Here is an 18205-nt window from a genome sequence, read left to right on the forward strand (position 1 = left end):
AGGTAATGACATCGAAGCATACTGCTGGTATTAGATAAGTAATGACATTGGAGCATACTGCTGGTATTAGATGAGTAATGGCATTGCAGCATACTGCTGGCATTAGATAAGTAATGACATTGAAGCATACTGCTGGTATCAGATAAGTAATGACATTGGAGCATACTGCTGGTATCAGATAAGTAATGACATTGGAGCATACTGCTGGCATTAGATAAGTAATGACATTGAAGCATACTGCTGGTATCAGATAAGTAATGACATTGGAGCATACTGCTGGCATTAGATAAGTAATGACATCGAAGCATGCTGCTGGCATTAGATAAGTAATGACATCGAAGCATGCTGCTGGCATTAGATAAGTAATGACATTGAAGCATACTGCTGGTATTAGATAAGTAATGACATTGGAGCATACTGCTGGTATTAGATAAGTAATGACATCAAAGCATACTGCTGGTGTTAGATAAGTAATGACATTGGAGCATGCTCTTGGCATCAGATAAGTAATGACATTGAAGCATACTGCTGGTATTAGATAAGTAATGACATTGGAGCATACTGCTGGTATTAGATAAGTAATGACATTGGAGCATACTGCTGGTATTAGATAAGTAATGACATCGAAGCATACTGCTGGTATTAGATAAGTAATGACATTGGAGCATACTGCTGGCATTAGATAAGTAATGACATCGAAGCATGCTGCTGGCATTAGATAAGTAATGACATCGAAGCATGCTGCTGGCATTAGATAAGTAATGACATTGAAGCATGCTGCTGGCATCAGATAAGTAATGACATTGAAGCATACTGCTGGTATTAGATAAGTAATGACATCGAAGCATACTGCTGGTATTAGATAAGTAATGACATTGGAGCATGCTCTTGGCATCAGATAAGTAATGACATCAAAGCATACTGCTGGTATTAGATAAGTAATGACATTGGAGCATACTGCTGGTATTAGATAAGTAATCACATCGAAGCATACTGCTGGTATTAGATAAGTAATGACATTGAAGCATACTGCTGGTATTAGATAAGTAATGACATTGGAGCATACTGCTGGTATTAGATAAGTAATGACATCGAAGCATACTGCTGGTATTAGATAAGTAATGACACTGGAGCATACTGCTGGTATTAGATAAGTAATGACATTGGAGCATACTGCTGGTATTAGATAAGTAATGACATTGGAGCATACTGCTGGTATTAGATAAGTAATGACATTGGAGCATACTGCTGGTATTAGATAAGTAATGACATTGAAGCATACTGCTGGTATTAGATAAGTAATGACACTGGAGCATACTGCTGGTATTAGATAAGTAATGACATTGGAACATACTGCTGGTATTAGATAAGTAATGACACTGGAGCATACTGCTGGTATTAGATAAGTAATGACATTGGAGCATACTGCTGGTATTAGATAAGTAATGACATTGGAGCATACTGCTGGTATTAGATAAGTAATGACATTGGAGCATACTGCTGGTATTAGATAAGTAATGACATTGAAGCATGCTGCTGGCATCAGATAAGTAATGACATCGAAGCATACTGCTGGTATTAGATAAGTAATGACATTGGAGCATACTGCTGGTATTAGATAAGTAATGACATTGGAGCATACTGCTGGTATTAGATAAGTAATGACATCGAAGCATACTGCTGGTATTAGATAAGTAATGACATTGGAGCATACTGCTGGTATTAGATAAGTAATGACACTGGAGCATACTGCTGGTATTAGATAATGGTGTACAGAATCTATAATGCAAATCACATCTCATATTCACAGGTTCCTGCCTTTAAGGGTAAGTTTGCTTCCTTATAATTTTCTAGAACACCAGAACAGAAAAGGAATTAGCTTGACTTAAAATAAACATACAAAGTCAGGTCTGTAATGACTCTTATACCTTCATAACTTTTATTTCATCACCAGGCAGCAAACAATCGAATTGTGTTGCTAGTTTATGTAGTTCATTGTAAGTTAACTAGAAGTAGCTCACAGACTGATTCTTCCAGGTACAGTGCTCTTCCCAGCATGCTATGCAATAGCAGAGTAATGTGTGATGTTAGTCTGTATGCAAATAACATCACTCTGATGGGGCTCCCAAAGTGCAGCGTTAAGTGAACAGGTAGCAGATAAAATGCTAAACAAAGCTATATGATGTGCTTACAGAAATAAATAATTTCTTGATAAGCAAAGAGGAATATTACCTAGACCTGTATGTCCTCACACAGTAAAATAACAAAACTTTAAACAAAAACAAAAGCCATGCACTTCTCCAAATGATAGTCCTTAACTCCATGTTAAGACTTTTTCTGCTTTTGTGCATTCCTTATTATGCTTATTCCTTTAGCTGAGTTTGGCTTTACTCTTCAAAAACAGAGTCGTGTTCATTCTCTTTAGACCCTGGCTGACTAACAATATTTGTCTACTGTGTTGCAGTTGCCTAAAAAGAGCTCCAATCAGAATTTGTTGAGGACACTGTCATATTCAGGTGAAGTTTTACTGCTGTCCCTGGTGACTATTCTATTACAACCTACCTTGTCACACGCTTTGAAATGATCTGACACCTTCTTGAGTAAGGTTTTTCTTTTTTTCCCATTGAAAAATTTCCTGTTATACCTTAAATTAGTCTAAAAAATAATCATCTATAATCTTGAGATGGATTATTCCCAAAGTCATTCCCTTATATTTTCCACTGTTGGATAACAGCCATTGTGCTGCGTCGGGCCATGGTCATTCATCTGTTAGTCAGACGAGGATGCAGCTTGAGGCTTTTTTCCATTTTTATGTATTGTAACTATAAGCTGTAAATGTGTGAGATGCATAACATGATTATTGTACTGATAACATATAAATCACAAACGAATACATATTCATGTTTTCCTCTTTTCTGAGATCGCATCTTTTTATTTGCTTTGCTCAACTTGGCTCTTTTTGTTCCTCTAGTGACTCTGCCAATGACTTTAATTTCTTTTCCTGTCAGATTAAAATATTTTTGTTTTGTGAATTTGTTTTTTCAATGAAAGCAGTTCCTCTTTTACTGATAGGAGTCATTTTTGCTGTCCATAGGAACACTGGCTGATACATCTCCATTTCACACGGAGCCTTTTAAATAGCTTCCATCTCTTCCTTAGAATTTACTTCAATGGATGTTTTTCCATCAGGACAGCTTCAGACATCTCTATTATTACAGGTTTAATCCTTGTACATGGGACAAGAGAGCTGTCTTGAAAGGAAATATATGTATTCACTTTTGTAGAAGTACTTCTCCATTCTCATAGTGTATAACATGAGTGCTTATTAGGATGGTTGGTAACCAATGCAAGTAGTGAGAATGTGCTTCCAACCTCCATGATCTCGTTAGTTATAATGAGTTATAGAAATATATAATATATATATATATATATATATATATATATATATATATATATATATATATAAAATATGCTATACTACTCCCTGTACCTAGCGTTAGCATGCTTAAACCCATACAGCAGACATTTGGAAGGAGTTGTCCAAGTTGTCCAGAGGAAAAAGGACATGAGGGGATATAGGAGCTGCAGATAGTATTCTGATGGCGAAAATGCTTTCTTACACATTTGGTGATGTATGTATAGAATGCATTACCAGAATGAATGGTGGAGGAGGAATCCATAGATTAATTCAAGAATTCCAAGACGTCATGACACAGGTGGAGTAAAGGTGAGTCAGAGGATAGAAATAGATCAAAAGTAGAATGTTATTCACTTTTTAACTCCTTGTAGCACCAAGAAAATGAAATGTGATGGTTTACGACTTACACTGATTCCACCTAAACAGCAAGATGAGATATATGTGTGACAGTACATGAGCACATACCTCCTTTTGGAGTGAACTGTGCTTCTTAAAACATCAGTAATGTCATACGTCATATGCTAGTTGCTTGAAATTGACTACTTGCATACTGATACTCAGTGTCCAGTCTTCCTGACTATCATATCAGACTATTTCCAAGACTAAAACTATCTTCCCCTACTAGAACATGAATAACCATACATATACTCACATCTTCTTGCTCCTCGATTATCACACAGCTCTGGCCATTAGCATTTGAAGGATTACTCTGTGTGTGGCATCATAAAAACCTGAAAGTGTTTTAGTATGGTTAACAGAGGGCAGTATGTCTTATAAACTTACTGAATAAAAAACACATCACAAATATTTATAAAAATTCTGGCAGCAACATAAAGAATGACTATATACTAAATTGTTTCCAGTACCAAAAATGTAGGTACTGCCAAGCTGGGTTTCATAAGTTGTATGACTTAACTTGCTTCATATGTCCTTAGGGCAAAGTCTGTGGATTATGTGGCAACTATGATGGAAATGCGAATAACGACTTTACCACAAGGAGCCAGTCTATGGTAGTAAATGTACAGGAGTTTTGTAACAGTTGGAAAAACTCACCCACATGTCCAGATGCAAAGCTGCCGAAGGATCCATGTGTCAGCAATCCATATCGGAAAGCATGGGCAGAGAAGCAGTGCAGCATTATCATAAGCGATGTGTTCAGTCAGTGCCACACAACAGTAAGTAAAAATGTCCTGAACCTTTTAATGGTTTCACCACACTATCATCTTATACCTACAGAAAGGGGACTTACCTGGGATAAATTATGTCACAGAATTATAATGCTTGTTTGATAATTGTTGGCAATATTGGTGTTTTGGAACAAACTTGCTTAGTACAACAAATTCTGTTTTTGTTGGCAATTATGATGAAAAATGCATACTGAAACTGTTTACGTTTATGGTGAGATTGTTTTACAAACTAAAACAAAAACATACTCAATAAACAAAAAAGTTTTTGACAGTTTAGGACTTTCATTCTTTTATTATAGCAAGACCTTCTTCAGAACCCATGCCATACCAAGTTGAAAAAAACTTATAAGCAAACCAAAACATGAAACAAATTTATAAGCAAACCAACAAATGAATTTACATCAGTTGACTAGTTTCCAAATGAAAACTAAGCTGTAGGAATACATTAATTATAAAAGATTTATAAAATATTGAAATTACCCTTATATAAAAAAAATCAGTCCAGATTAAAAAAAAACATTAAATTAGAGACCTACAGCTCATTTTATTCTATTTTACTGGGTTTCTCTTTAATAAGCATCTAATATGTATAGTTTCATTCAATGTAGAGAATATATCTGCAGGTAATAAAGATTGGTATTTTACTTCTTCAATTTCCAACTCATTGGTAAATTTCAGGCAATCAGGTACAAAATATACATTTTCTAAAATCAGTTCAGGAGCTCATGTTTATGTACTGTCATAGAGACCTCTTTGTTATTAACAGCTAAACTATGTTCACTGATACACTGTGATAGCCTCCTTGTAGTTGTTGTACCTACATAGAATCTCTCACAATTACAACACCTATCCACATAAACAGCTCCTTAGGTATTAGAAGTATACACCTTTCTATAAAAGTCTCCTGTTGTATATGGAGTAGTTTTAAATCTGAACCCTCATCTATAAATTTATTTGTCTTATAACCAGTCCGTGGAAATGGTTCTCTTTGTAACTTTTATCTCTGGAGCTTTTCTCCTTAAGTTTCTACTGAAAATGGGCTTTTGCTTAGTTGGGCTATTCGAGTCAACAAATGAAATAAATATATTATTCTAGATATATTTACTAGTCTGTCCATTTCATTGCAATATCTCCATGAAGTATTGGAAAAAAAGCATTAAAGTGAAAGCCATATCAAAATCATATTTGAGATCCAAAAACAAGACCAGTTTTAATTTTCTCTAGATTGTTGTAAAATAATGAACAAGGACTTAACTTTTAATTTATGCCTCTCATTTATGGATTGGATATGCTGCCATTTATACATCAGTTCAGTGCATTCTTTATATATCTCTTTCAACTGAGTTACATGAAACATTACATTGGATTAATTTAGTAAAGTTTCATGTGGAATAAAACAAGATTTTCTGGGAAATAATCAGAGTTCCCCTTTAAAATTAGCAGCCTTCTGACATGATAATGAGGAAATATGTTTGTCTTCTAAAATATGTTTTAATTTTGACAAATTTAGGCATTCGGAGTATTTTCTTTACTAGTAGGATATTACATTAAGTGGATATGTAGATAATGAAATATTTTCAACAGGTTTTGTACAATGCAAACATTACTAGTCATTTTATGATTATACAGTTTCATGGCAGAATTTGTTTAACAAAAATCCCTGGCCACATGTGTGAAATCATGGGCTTACCCAACCAAACAGCTAGAGTACATTGATTAAGATGGTAATTCCTGATTAGTCAAACAAATAAGCCAGCCATGGGTAAATCAGCATTACCCTAACACAGACGTAGGCTGTTGAAATTATGATGCCATTATTTCAAGACATGTTTTTCATTTTTAAGTAATGACATTAGGCCTAAAAACTTGTCTTGGTTCATAATTTCTGTTAACTTCCATATCTGGGGATTGCTTCCATGTGCACTATAGGACACGTAAGTACACAGCCTGAAATACAGGAAAAGTAAAACAAAAACTGCAGAGAAATACTCCCTAATCCAGACCCACTGTCTCAATGATCAAACGATGATTTTAATTAAAAGAGGTTCCTGTGTGTCGGGGAGCATTTCTGTTGTCTACGTCCAAACTTGTTCCCGTTGGTAATGCTGGCTTTACAACAGGTGTGTGCTGATCACTCTGTCCAATCAGCATGCATTTTTTAATATTAGTTATCGTGCATTCTATAATTTCCATTTCTAGCCTAATAATCTCCTTAGTTGCTTCTTGGTAATGGTGACAAATAACCTATTGCTCTCTTGTGATATATAGCTGGGGATATGATATAAGAATAAAGCTTAGACAAATAGCTCTACCCTTCCAGGAATATTGTAAAGTGCAATGTCTGAGGATATCTGAATAACAAATTGCGGATCAGCTTAATTCTACTAGATATGAATTTGACTTCACACACCAAGTACTATTAAGTCAACCTTCGACACACTGCAGCTTATGATCATGGTGCAGTTTTCACTTTTTGCACTAGTGCTTTGATTTCAATGCACTATACATGATGTAATTGTCATCAAGGTAGTATCATCTGAATACACATCTACCAAGTGGAATCATTGGAAAATCATTATTGAACATATTTAATGCAACAATATAGTTAGAATATGGCTGTAAACTGTGTTTGTTTTTGCAGACTGTTATTCATTAAATGTACACATAAAACGGTTCTGATTTTTCATTATTAACACAATAAATGATTAAAAATCTTGGTAATAAAAAAAAGGAGATCTTTGTTCCACTGTACACATCCCTCATTAGACCCATTATAGAATACAACGCCCCGTTTGGTATGTACCTCTCAAAACATCTGCAACAACTGGAAAGGACACAGAAATACCTCACTAAAAGAATCACAGGCCTAAAGCAGATGCCCTGTGCTGACCGGCTAAAAAAAACTCCAGCTATACTCTGTCACATATTGTCTACTTAGAGGCAATCTCTGCTTAACATACAAGGTCATGTCAAACCCAGAGCTGTTGGACATGATACACTTAAAGAAATCCCAATCCCTCAGAGCCACATGCTCCAAGGATCTAAACCTTGTCACCACAATGAACAAAACATGCTGGAGGGATAGGTTCCTGACCCAGAGACTCCCCAGACTCTGGAATAGACTGCCCATACATGTCAAGCAGAGTGCATCTTTGGCCATCTTCAAAAGGAACCTTGACGATTGGATGGGAGATAGGAAATTCACCCTGGGGATCATGTCAGTCACCCTGCTAAACAGGGGTCCAGGGAAGTAAATATTGTGGGAAGAAATAGCCAGGAAATTGTTATGGCTAGGCTTGTATAGGCCCTAGGGCCGATAGCCTAGTACCAACCAATGAACCTATGAACGTATACTGCCTTAAAAGAAATACAAATTGCATTTTTGCACTTAAGGTACTACACCTATAATAGATTCAGCTGCATGTTTTCATACTGGATTTTGAACAGAAACACTATTACCACACCCACCTCTGATGAATCTAGCATTACTTGCACAGTATTAGCAACTGGGTTGCCAAATGAAGTATTGTAGCATTAAATTATTTTTCTGCCTGTTTCTTTAAATGCAATTATACTACAAATGCCCTATAAGGTAGAACGTACCACATTATAACCACTCTTTGAGTTTTGACCTGGACAGATCACAGATATGTTTTGTATGTATTTTTCATTTAATAGGTTGACCCTTTACCTTTTTATGAATCCTGCGTGGATGATGCCTGTGCTTGTGACACAGGAGGAGACTGTGAGTGTTTCTGTACAGCTGTAGCGGCTTATTCTTCGGCTTGTAATGAGGCTGGCATTTGTGTTTCATGGCGAAGCCCTGAAATTTGCCGTGAGTATCACTTTTAATTTTGTTCAAAATTACTATATAGTTGGTGTCATTTTTAGTCATAATAAAAATATGCATACGATATCCTGTAGACATGTTATTGCTTTTTATATTTTTCTATGTTGTTTTGTGCATGTTTGTTTACTTGTTAATTTGCTAGTTGTGTTGATTTTAATGTTAATAAAACAAAAGTTGTTAATTTTGGTTCAAACAAGGTTAAATACCGCTATCCTTTGAATAGTGGTAGTGTGAGCACTATAAGGGACTTAGGGATATTAACTGACTGTGACCCTACCTTTGAAAGTTATCTAAGAGCTATTATTAGGAGATGTTATTCACTAATAAAAGACATTCTCTGCTCAATTTAAATAGGGTATGTCTATCTTAATTCGTCTCTATAAGTCAATGGTGAGATCTCATATTGAATATTGTACTACATTTTGTTGGTGAGAGCTCATATTGAATATTGTACTATGTTTTGTTCTTATAACATGACTAAGGTGAGCTGATTAGAAGGTATCCAAAAGTGTTATACGAGGCAATTTGGACAACTAAAGAGTCTAGACTACATGACTAGATTAATAAGACTTTATTGTCTGTCAATTATAGGTTGATAAGGGGAGATTTAATCTTGATGTACAGGTGGATATATAATGGCAGAGTGGTTGTGAACTTAAGTTTTCAGATATTATGACATCAGAAGCAGCAATGAATTTGTGAGGATTCCAATTTTTTTATAATGAATTAAAAAAAAATTTGTTTTCATTGTTAACCAAGTTTGTACTGGAACACATTGTCATTTATAGATAAGGTATGCTGGTAGTTTAATGACTTTCAAGAAACAAATGGGTGATTTGGTAGGCAAACAAATTTATGAAGGCCTAAAATAGGCTATTAAGCTTGATTTAACAAATACTAAAAATAAAAAGAAGATGGATTTCCAAACAGATCATTTCAAGCTATAACCCGTACCATAGGGCAACAGAAAAAAATCTTACAAAAACACTCAAATGGCATATGGAATATAGAGTCAATTATACTGCAGTATATAGTTCAAATATCAATGTCAAATTAAAGTTACAATATAATTCATTTGCCACAGATAAAGTCAAAATGAAAAAAAAATAATAGCATGCATGGTATTTTAACTCCATATTTCCAAATAAGAGATGAATAGTAATGGTAAGAAGGATTGATTTTTGAATCTAGAATGATACCATAGATGAAGGGCTAGCTGAAGGGCAGAGTGCAGAGGATAAATGTGGGGAGAGGTTCAGTGAACAGACAGTGATAAAAGGAGTAAAGCATTGCTCGGTGCAGGGCACGTTTTCATTAAGGGCAGAGTGCAGAGGATAAATGTGGGGAGAGGTTCAGTGAACAGACAGTGATAAAAGGAGTAAAGCATTGCTCGGTGCAGGGCACACGTTTTCATTAAGGGCAGAGTGCAGAGGATAAATGTGGGGAGAGGTTCAGTGAACAGACAGTGATAAAAGGAGTAAAGCATTGCTCGGTGCAGGGCACGTTTTCATTAAGGGCAGAGTGCAGAGGATAAATGTGGGGAGAGGTTCAGTGAACAGACAGTGATAAAAGGAGTAAAGCATTGCTCGGAGCAGGGCACACGTTTTCATTAAGGGCAGAGTGTAGAGGATAAATGTGGGGAGAGGTTCAGTGAACAGACAGTGATAAAAGGAGTAAAGCATTGCTCGGTGCAGGACACACGTTTTCATTAAGAGCAGAGTGTAGAGGATAAATGTGGGGAGAGGTTCAGTGAACAGACAGTGATAAAAGGAGTAAAGCATTGCTCGGTGCAGGGCACACGTTTTCATTAAGGGCAGAGTGTAGAGGATAAATGTGGGGAGAGGTTCAGTGAACAGACAGTGATAAAAGGAGTAAAGCATTGCTCGGTGCAGGGCACACGTTTTCATTAAGGGCAGAGTGCAGAGGATAAATGTGGGGAGAGGTTCAGTGAACAGACAGTGATAAAAGGAGTAAAGCATTGCTCGGTGCAGGGCACACGTTTTCATTAAGGGCAGAGTGCAGAGGATAAATGTGGGGAGAGGTTCAGTGAACAGACAGTGATAAAAGGAGTAAAGCATTGCTCTGTGCAGGGCACACGTTTTTATTAAGGGCAAAGTGTAGAGGATAAATGTGGGGAGAGGTTCAGTGAACAGACAGTGATAAAAGGAGTAAAGCATTGCTCAGTGCAGGGCACACGTTTTCATTAAGGGCAGAGTGCAGAGGATAAATGTGGGGAGAGGTTCAGTGAACAGACAGTGATAAAAGGAGTAAAGCATTGCTCGGTGCAGGGCACACGTTTTCATTAAGGGCAGAGTGTAGAGCATAAATGTGGGGAGAGGTTCAGTGAACAGACAGTGATAAAAGGAGTAAAGCATTGCTCGGTGCAGGGCACACGTTTTCATTAAGGGCAGAGTGTAGAGGATAAATGTGGGGAGAGGTTCAGTGAACAGACAGTGATAAAAGGAGTAAAGCATTGCTCGGTGCAGGGCACACGTTTTCATTAAGGGCAGAGTGCAGAGGATAAATGTGGGGAGAGGTTCAGTGAACAGACAGTGATAAAAGGAGTAAAGCATTGCTCTGTGCAGGGCACACGTTTTTATTAAGGGCAAAGTGTAGAGGATAAATGTGGGGAGAGGTTCAGTGAACAGACAGTGATAAAAGGAGTAAAGCATTGCTCAGTGCAGGGCACACGTTTTCATTAAGGGCAGAGTGCAGAGGATAAATGTGGGGAGAGGTTCAGTGAACAGACAGTGATAAAAGGAGTAAAGCATTGCTCGGTGCAGGGCACACGTTTTCATTAAGGGCAGAGTGTAGAGGATAAATGTGGGGAGAGGTTCAGTGAACAGACAGTGATAAAAGGAGTAAAGCATTGCTCGGTGCAGGGCACACGTTTTCATTCCATGGGGCTCATGCATTTACAAAGGAAAACAAGACTAATCGATTCAATAAAGGCATCAAGACTAGCACAGTCTTCTTGGATGAGGAACTACAATACAAAAGGGATATTTTTACACTCTGGGAATGACCTGGATATTTGGCAGTTAGGGTGTGATGTCCACAAATGGTGGATATTTGCTTAAAATGCATTATCAAGATTTTAGAGTGGTAAACGTGTTGCAGTGATAAAGGACTATATCCAAGGTAGGAATGATGCTGGAAGTGTTATTGAGGCAGTGGATACAAGAGCTGAGGCAGTGAATCACCTGTTCGATGACAAGAATGATTAGATTGCATCATGAATAGTGTGTCAGTTTCTGGAGACCTTTCTAGAAAGCAAAGAAGTTATAATGAGAAGGGTCAATGAATGGCAGCCAGAACTAACAGGGGTAATGAGGGGAACCGTAAGATACAAGAGAAGGGGGACAGGGACGGCTCATATCGGCTGGATGAAAGGAGAAAAGGGAAAAGAAGGGCATCCGTTACGAACACATAAAATTGTAGGAGGAAAGCTGCAGGAAGATGAATTCAAGGGAAAGAGTAAATGTGCAGGAGGAGATGCAGATGGCAAATTCAATATAATATGAGCTGTAATATATCAGGATTACAACTTTGGATGTTAATGCCTAGCTGCAGAGACTCTGCATGTCATGTGCAACACATTTCTTCAAAGGAATTGACTGAGAATGCACTCCACGGGCGATGAAGCATAGCCTGTGTCTGTTTTGCTTACAGGCCAGTATTACAAACATGCATATGCCACATGATACAAGATAGTGAAAAACATATTTGCAGAAATGAAGGCAGACGGCGCAGTGGTGCAGCAGTAGCCTTGTCACCTCACAGCAAGAGGTTCTCCAGTTTTATTCTTGGCTGGGGTGCCTTCTGTGTGGAGTATGCATGTCCTCCCTGCATTCATCTGGGTTTCATCTGGGTGCTTAAGTTTTCTCCCACGTTGTAAAGACATGCGCCTGGAGCATTTATCCCTGGGCCTCCACTGAAAAATGTCTTTCTTCCAAGTTGGACTTTCCTGGTAAACAAATGTTAAATATTTGTTTTACAGGAGTTTATGTGTTTGGATGTACTGAAGTGTAATTCACAATGCATACATGATCCAAGTACAGACATCAGAAATTCTCTCAATGCAAGGAAAATTAGTGGACAGCTGGATGCTTCAGATCCTGAAAGGGAGTGTATTCCTCAATGCAAGCGGAATAGCTGAGAAGACAGATAAAGTTACATACACTGTGACACCTTTTTGCATGTTGATCGAAAGTAGTCTTGGAGGTATTTCATACCTTTACTTTTTAAGAGAAAACAATTTTTAAAATTAGATGTTTTAGAATTACTTTGAGGCTAGAAAGAATTTGCTGTTAATTCACAGTTTGTTCTTTATAATGACACATGGTTTTTAAATGGCTGTAGGTTAAAAACTGCAACCTTGGTGAATGTCATGATTTAATGATTCACAATGCAGTAGTTTGTAGTATAATAAATTATGACATAAAGGGCAGACTGGTAAACAAATAGACCTGACTCTACCAAAAGTTATGGATGTTTGGAGAGCAACTGAGATTGCAAATACATATTTAAAATGATAAACTGAGGGAATGGATGTATCTAACATGAAATACAAGCCAAATAAAAGGATAAAAATGAGAAATAACTGATAATGTGTCATAACAGTAATGAATATGAAAAGGAAGCTGTACAAGCATGCCTTGTAATAATAACAAAGGCAAGAAAGAGAGCCATAAAGGCTTTCCCAAGATGGCTGCACCGTGATCAACAGCTTGATTTTAGCTCTTCCAGTGTGACAAAAAAGAAACTGAAATATAAGGGCCAGAAACTTCACAAGTTTTAGTAAATTCAGTTACTGGCTAGTAAGTACACTACCTGGATACCAAAGAAGAAACTTAGAAAGTGTGAAAGAAAATCAACTAAAAAAGTTGAATAGAAGAAGATGATTGTGACGAAACCTGCAAAAAAACAGTTCAAGCTTCGGCTTTGGTGCAAGACATGGCTTCCCTTAATACAGAGGAAAAAATACACTGAATGGGCTCAGAGCTTATTAAAATGAATAAAACATAGCAGGAGTATATCCACTCAAATAAAAAGGGCTAGAAAATTTAAATAGCTATTCAGATGAATTGATAAAACTGCAGAAATCAGAGGCTGAAATGAAAAAAAAAAAAGGCTGGCTGACCATGAGACTGCCCAAAAAGATTTTTTTTCAAAAAATGGTAGGGTATGCAGGGAAAATCTGAGAATTTCTGCTGTACCAGAGAAACTGGAAGGGACAGACTGTATTAATTTTAAGAAAGCACAAATAAGGAACTCGACTGGCATTCCACAGCACGATTTGTTAATTGAAAGGGCACATTGTGTATATGCTGCAAACCTGGCCATAAGAAAACAGACAAGACCTGTATTTGTAAGGATGCAGTCAGAAGGAATTGATCCTTATAAAACAGTGGCAAAAGGGCAAAGTATTAAAACTGGAGACAGTACAGTGTTTGTGGAAAATGATTATTCATGTACACCTGGCAGAAGAGAAGCAATTTTATCCTAGCATTCAGGGAATGTTAAGAGGCAAGTGTGAGATTCAAACTGCTGTACCCAGCTGTCTTCAGAATATTTTTTCATGGAGGATCAAGGTCATTTTTTTATGCAGAACAGGCTAACATGGAAATACAAAACATCAGAGGACTCTGCTTCTCATTCTTCTGATAAAAGGTGTACACAGTCTTTGCCAGTTAAACCTTTTCAAATGTTCCAAAGGAAAATTCTTAGGAGACAGAAAAAAGCACAGGAGCTGACTAGAAGAATCAGGAGTACATTGGACTTGAACCAGAGTCTGGGGTTGGAAGATGGAGATGAACAGAAAGAAGACCAGCAAAATTGAAATTAGTGAATAAATGTGAGACTATAAAGCATCAGTGGCATTTCTTAAATATGACATTATTGATCTTGTTAAATGTGTGGTGGACTGAAAGATATATGCCCCACTTCATACCATAAATGTTTACCAGGAAACTAAAGGGAAGGGGGAAATAACTAAGTAAAATGTTTTGTTCTTAATATTATTTATATGGCACATTTCATTATACAAATTGCATGTTATAAAGCACTTTTAGTTATTGTTTTAAGCAAATATGATGTCATTTTGCATCATTGAGGTGGAGGGTGGGGTGTAAAAGTGCACAGATTATAATATGTATAGAGTTAATATGTTTTGTCTTACTTTTGCATAGGTGAATGTTTGGATTAAGTCTTTGGTTTAATCTAATAACATTTTTTGCATAAGCAAGTAAGTAAGAGGACACTGAATGTAATGGAAAATTTCCTCTGCCAAATAAATGTTCAGCGCAAGTAGAAAGGTTTGCAGAGTTGTACATTTGGTACTTGTGTCTCTATGGAGACAATCTGACTATAGGGGGAAGCAATAAAAGCCAGAATACTTTTTAAGGCTAAAGGTTGTTTCCTGAAAGCATATAAGCTATTTCTCAAACATAGGAGGGGAATGAAGACAAGACATGAACAGAGTGCAATTAATGTATGTAGAAGCACCTTAGCATGGAAAACCTCAATGTTAGGTTAGCTAATGCTTGTGAGTGCAGAAGTGAATTTGGGACAATCATTCCTACCAGGAGGCTTAAATTTCATTATTTGAAGATATACATAGTTTTGTCTGTTTGTTTTAAGTTAATAGGTTCTGGGAGTGTTCTGAGGTGTGTTTAATATTTTTGTTTGGAGGTTTTCATTAAAACAAAAAGTCTTGATAGTATAGGTTCAATTGTAGATGGCAAGAACCAGCTGTATAAGGGATCAACCTGCTAAACATTAACAGATGCATGTAACACAAAACATGGAAATAGACATTTAAAAAAGCTGCCATATATAATAATTGTAAATAATAACTTTTTATCATAATGGTTATAAATAATATATTATTTTGGAACATGAATGGTCTCATGGGTATAGACAAAAAGATAAGGCTATTGAATTACATTAAGAAAAGCAAAATGCAAATAGCAGTGCTGCAGGAGACACATTTGGAAAGAAAGCATGTGAATTTGATATAGAAAGGATTTCATGATGGATTTTCAGCAGAATATCAGTGACAAAAGAAAATGGGAGTAATTATACTTATTGGTAGAGGAGCTCCAATAGTAATAGAAGAAGAAAACAAATGTAGTAATGGTAGATTTGTGGTAGTAAAGGGCTACTGGCAAGGGAGGAGGATTACATTGAGATATATTTATATTCCACCTAAAACTGCTATTAAAAATTTTCGGAGAAATCATCATCTTTTTGCATAGAATATTACTTATAGGTGGGGAGTGGAACTCATTTTGCAAGAGTGAGTATGTATCTGGGGACTCAGAAGGGAAAATATAACAAAAGAGGGTAGATTTCTGAAGAAATGTATAAAAAATATTTGGTATGGAAGATGTGAAATCAGTATTTAGAACTTGGAGAGAATTTACATATTATTCCCCAATGTACAATAACTGGGCTATACTAGACAGAAATTATATTTCACAGGAACATGTGCATTTAATTGAAAGCCTCAACACACATCTAATAACTATTTCAGATTATGCTGCAATAACAACTAAACAAAAATGTAGGGTAATGAAGTAAAAATGAGACACTGATACATCCTCACCTACCTGTTAAAAAGAGAGGAATTTAAGGAATGGATAGTGGAAATTATTCTGGAACTATTAGGGAAGATAGAAATGTCTTCAGAGGTTATAGCTACTGAGTAGGATAAAATGAAAGTTAAGATTAAAAGTAGGGTAGCAATAAAAGAAAGAGATATGGTCAAGACATAATAATTATTTAGAGAGGCTGACAAAGTCTAAGGTATTGCTGAATGAAGGTAATCTCACAGAACAAGAGCAAGCACAACCGCAGAGTGCTAAAGAGAAAATAAGGGAGTATTTGGATAGTATGCATGAGTTTAGGAAGATTGCTGTTAAGCAACTTTTTCAGAGCACAAAAACTATTGGCACAATGACTTAGGCAACAGGAAGTATAAAGTGTTTTTTGCCAAACTTAGGGAGCCTATTGCAAGAAAAATAACCAGAGATCCTATTGAGATATTAGAGATATTTTGGAAACTTATGAAAGTTGTATAAAACATATGAATGTAGAAATCGTGAAAAAGTACACATGGAAATATTTATGGAAGACTTAAGTATGCCAAGGATAGAGGTAGATGATGCTCAACAATTAACAATTAAAATAGGAGAAGATAAGATAAAAACAGAGACATGTAATCAATCTGCAGGAAAGTCTCCAGGAATAGATTGTATTCCTGTGAAATTAGGGAAGTTGGGAGGGAAGACAGTGATAACAATCTGGAAAGTTTTATTTAACAGTATTTTAAATGGAGTGTTTTAAAGTATTGTAAAAGGAGGGGAAGCTGCAACATCCGAAGAAAGCTGTGGTGGCTGTAATACCTACATATGTTTAAGTCCAGTCAGACACAGCTTCATGCAGTCTCATTACAATTTTAAATCATGATTATAAAATGTTTATGTTAATAATATATTAAGAATGACAAAGATGTTGCCAAAATTGATAGGTATGGATCAATGTGGTTTAGTGGAGGGGAGGCAAACATCTGACACATTAACAGAACAATATTCATCCAGAGGGAAGCAGAAGAAGACAATACTGCTGTTGTACGTGGGTCTTGAGAAAGCATCTTACAGAGTGAGCTGGGATTTTTTGAGTAGGACAATGAAAGCAATTACATTCCCTGGTATAATAGTAGGGTTAATTAGGAGGATAACTGAGGGATTGGAGGCAAAAATTAAAGTGAGATGGTGCCCCTCTGACAAATTGTGTCTCAATAGATTAACCAGGCAGGGGTGTCCTCTTCCCCTTTGTTATTTACATTATATTTAGAGCCACTGGCAAAGAAAATAAGGAACTCAGAAACTGAAGGATATAATTGGTATGGTAATCAAGAAAAGTTGGCTTTGTTTGTAGATGATATTATTTGATAACTGATAAAACCAGAAAAAAATCTCAGTGTTGTGAAACATTCTGACACAGTTTCAGGTCATTTTGGGATATAACATTAATGAAGACCAAACAAAGGTTATATATGTAAACTATGTTTCCACACATTAATTGGTTCAGCAGTACCCATATGGGGACATGATAAAATAAAGTATTTAGGGGAATGGGTTAAAAGATTTGTATTTTGGCAACTAAAGATATGTGGGAAGAGACTAAAAAGATAATACACAAACTCAGAAACTGAAAGCTCTTGTTTATGGATATGGATAGCAAGATATAAGCAGATAAATTGTTTTAGTCCCTTTCATCTTATATATAGGTCAGACATATTTTTTTATCAACAATAATAGAAGTTATAGACAGAAATTATATTTCACAGGAACATGTGCATTTGCATCTGGAGCGTTTCTCCCCAGGCCTCCGCTGAAAACAGGCTCTGTGGAACCTAGTCGGACATTCCCGGTCAACAAATGTTAAATAAATAAATAAATAAAATAAAAATATAGACATTAATTAATAAAGATATGAAGGATTTTATCTGGGAGGGGAAAAGGGCAAGGGTCAAGGGGGGTAAGTTGATCCTTCTAACAGGACTAGGAGGTTTAGGAATACCTGATATGAAGGGATATTTTAGATGTACACAGTTAAGGCTCATCTTCATAACCCAAATAGAAAGATATAATTCAAAGTAGAAAGGGATGACGATGAAGTAGTGGAGGAAATTCAAGAAATAAGGGTAGAGTGGAATTTTGGATGCAGATTCTTAAGGAGACT

At 36.4% G+C, this 18205-nt stretch overlaps 1 protein-coding gene across 42 annotated transcripts in view; it reads left to right on the top strand.

Annotated features, from left to right (window-relative positions):
* Positions 1-18205, top strand: part of LOC122791684 (mucin-2-like) — a 732148-nt gene that overhangs the window by 515267 nt on the left and 198676 nt on the right. For all 42 annotated transcript variants that reach the window (XM_044059549.1, XM_044059571.1, XM_044059534.1 and 39 more), the window contains 2 exons: positions 4354-4593; positions 8284-8440. In XM_044059549.1, coding sequence (XP_043915484.1) covers positions 4354-4593; positions 8284-8440 — 397 coding nt within the window. The remainder of the gene's footprint in view (positions 1-4353; positions 4594-8283; positions 8441-18205) is intronic.

Source organism: Protopterus annectens, chromosome 17.part0 (assembly GCF_019279795.1).
Source record: "Protopterus annectens isolate FY-2018-M chromosome 17.part0, PAN1.0, whole genome shotgun sequence".
In the NCBI taxonomy this organism is placed as follows: domain Eukaryota; kingdom Metazoa; phylum Chordata; order Ceratodontiformes; family Protopteridae; genus Protopterus; species Protopterus annectens.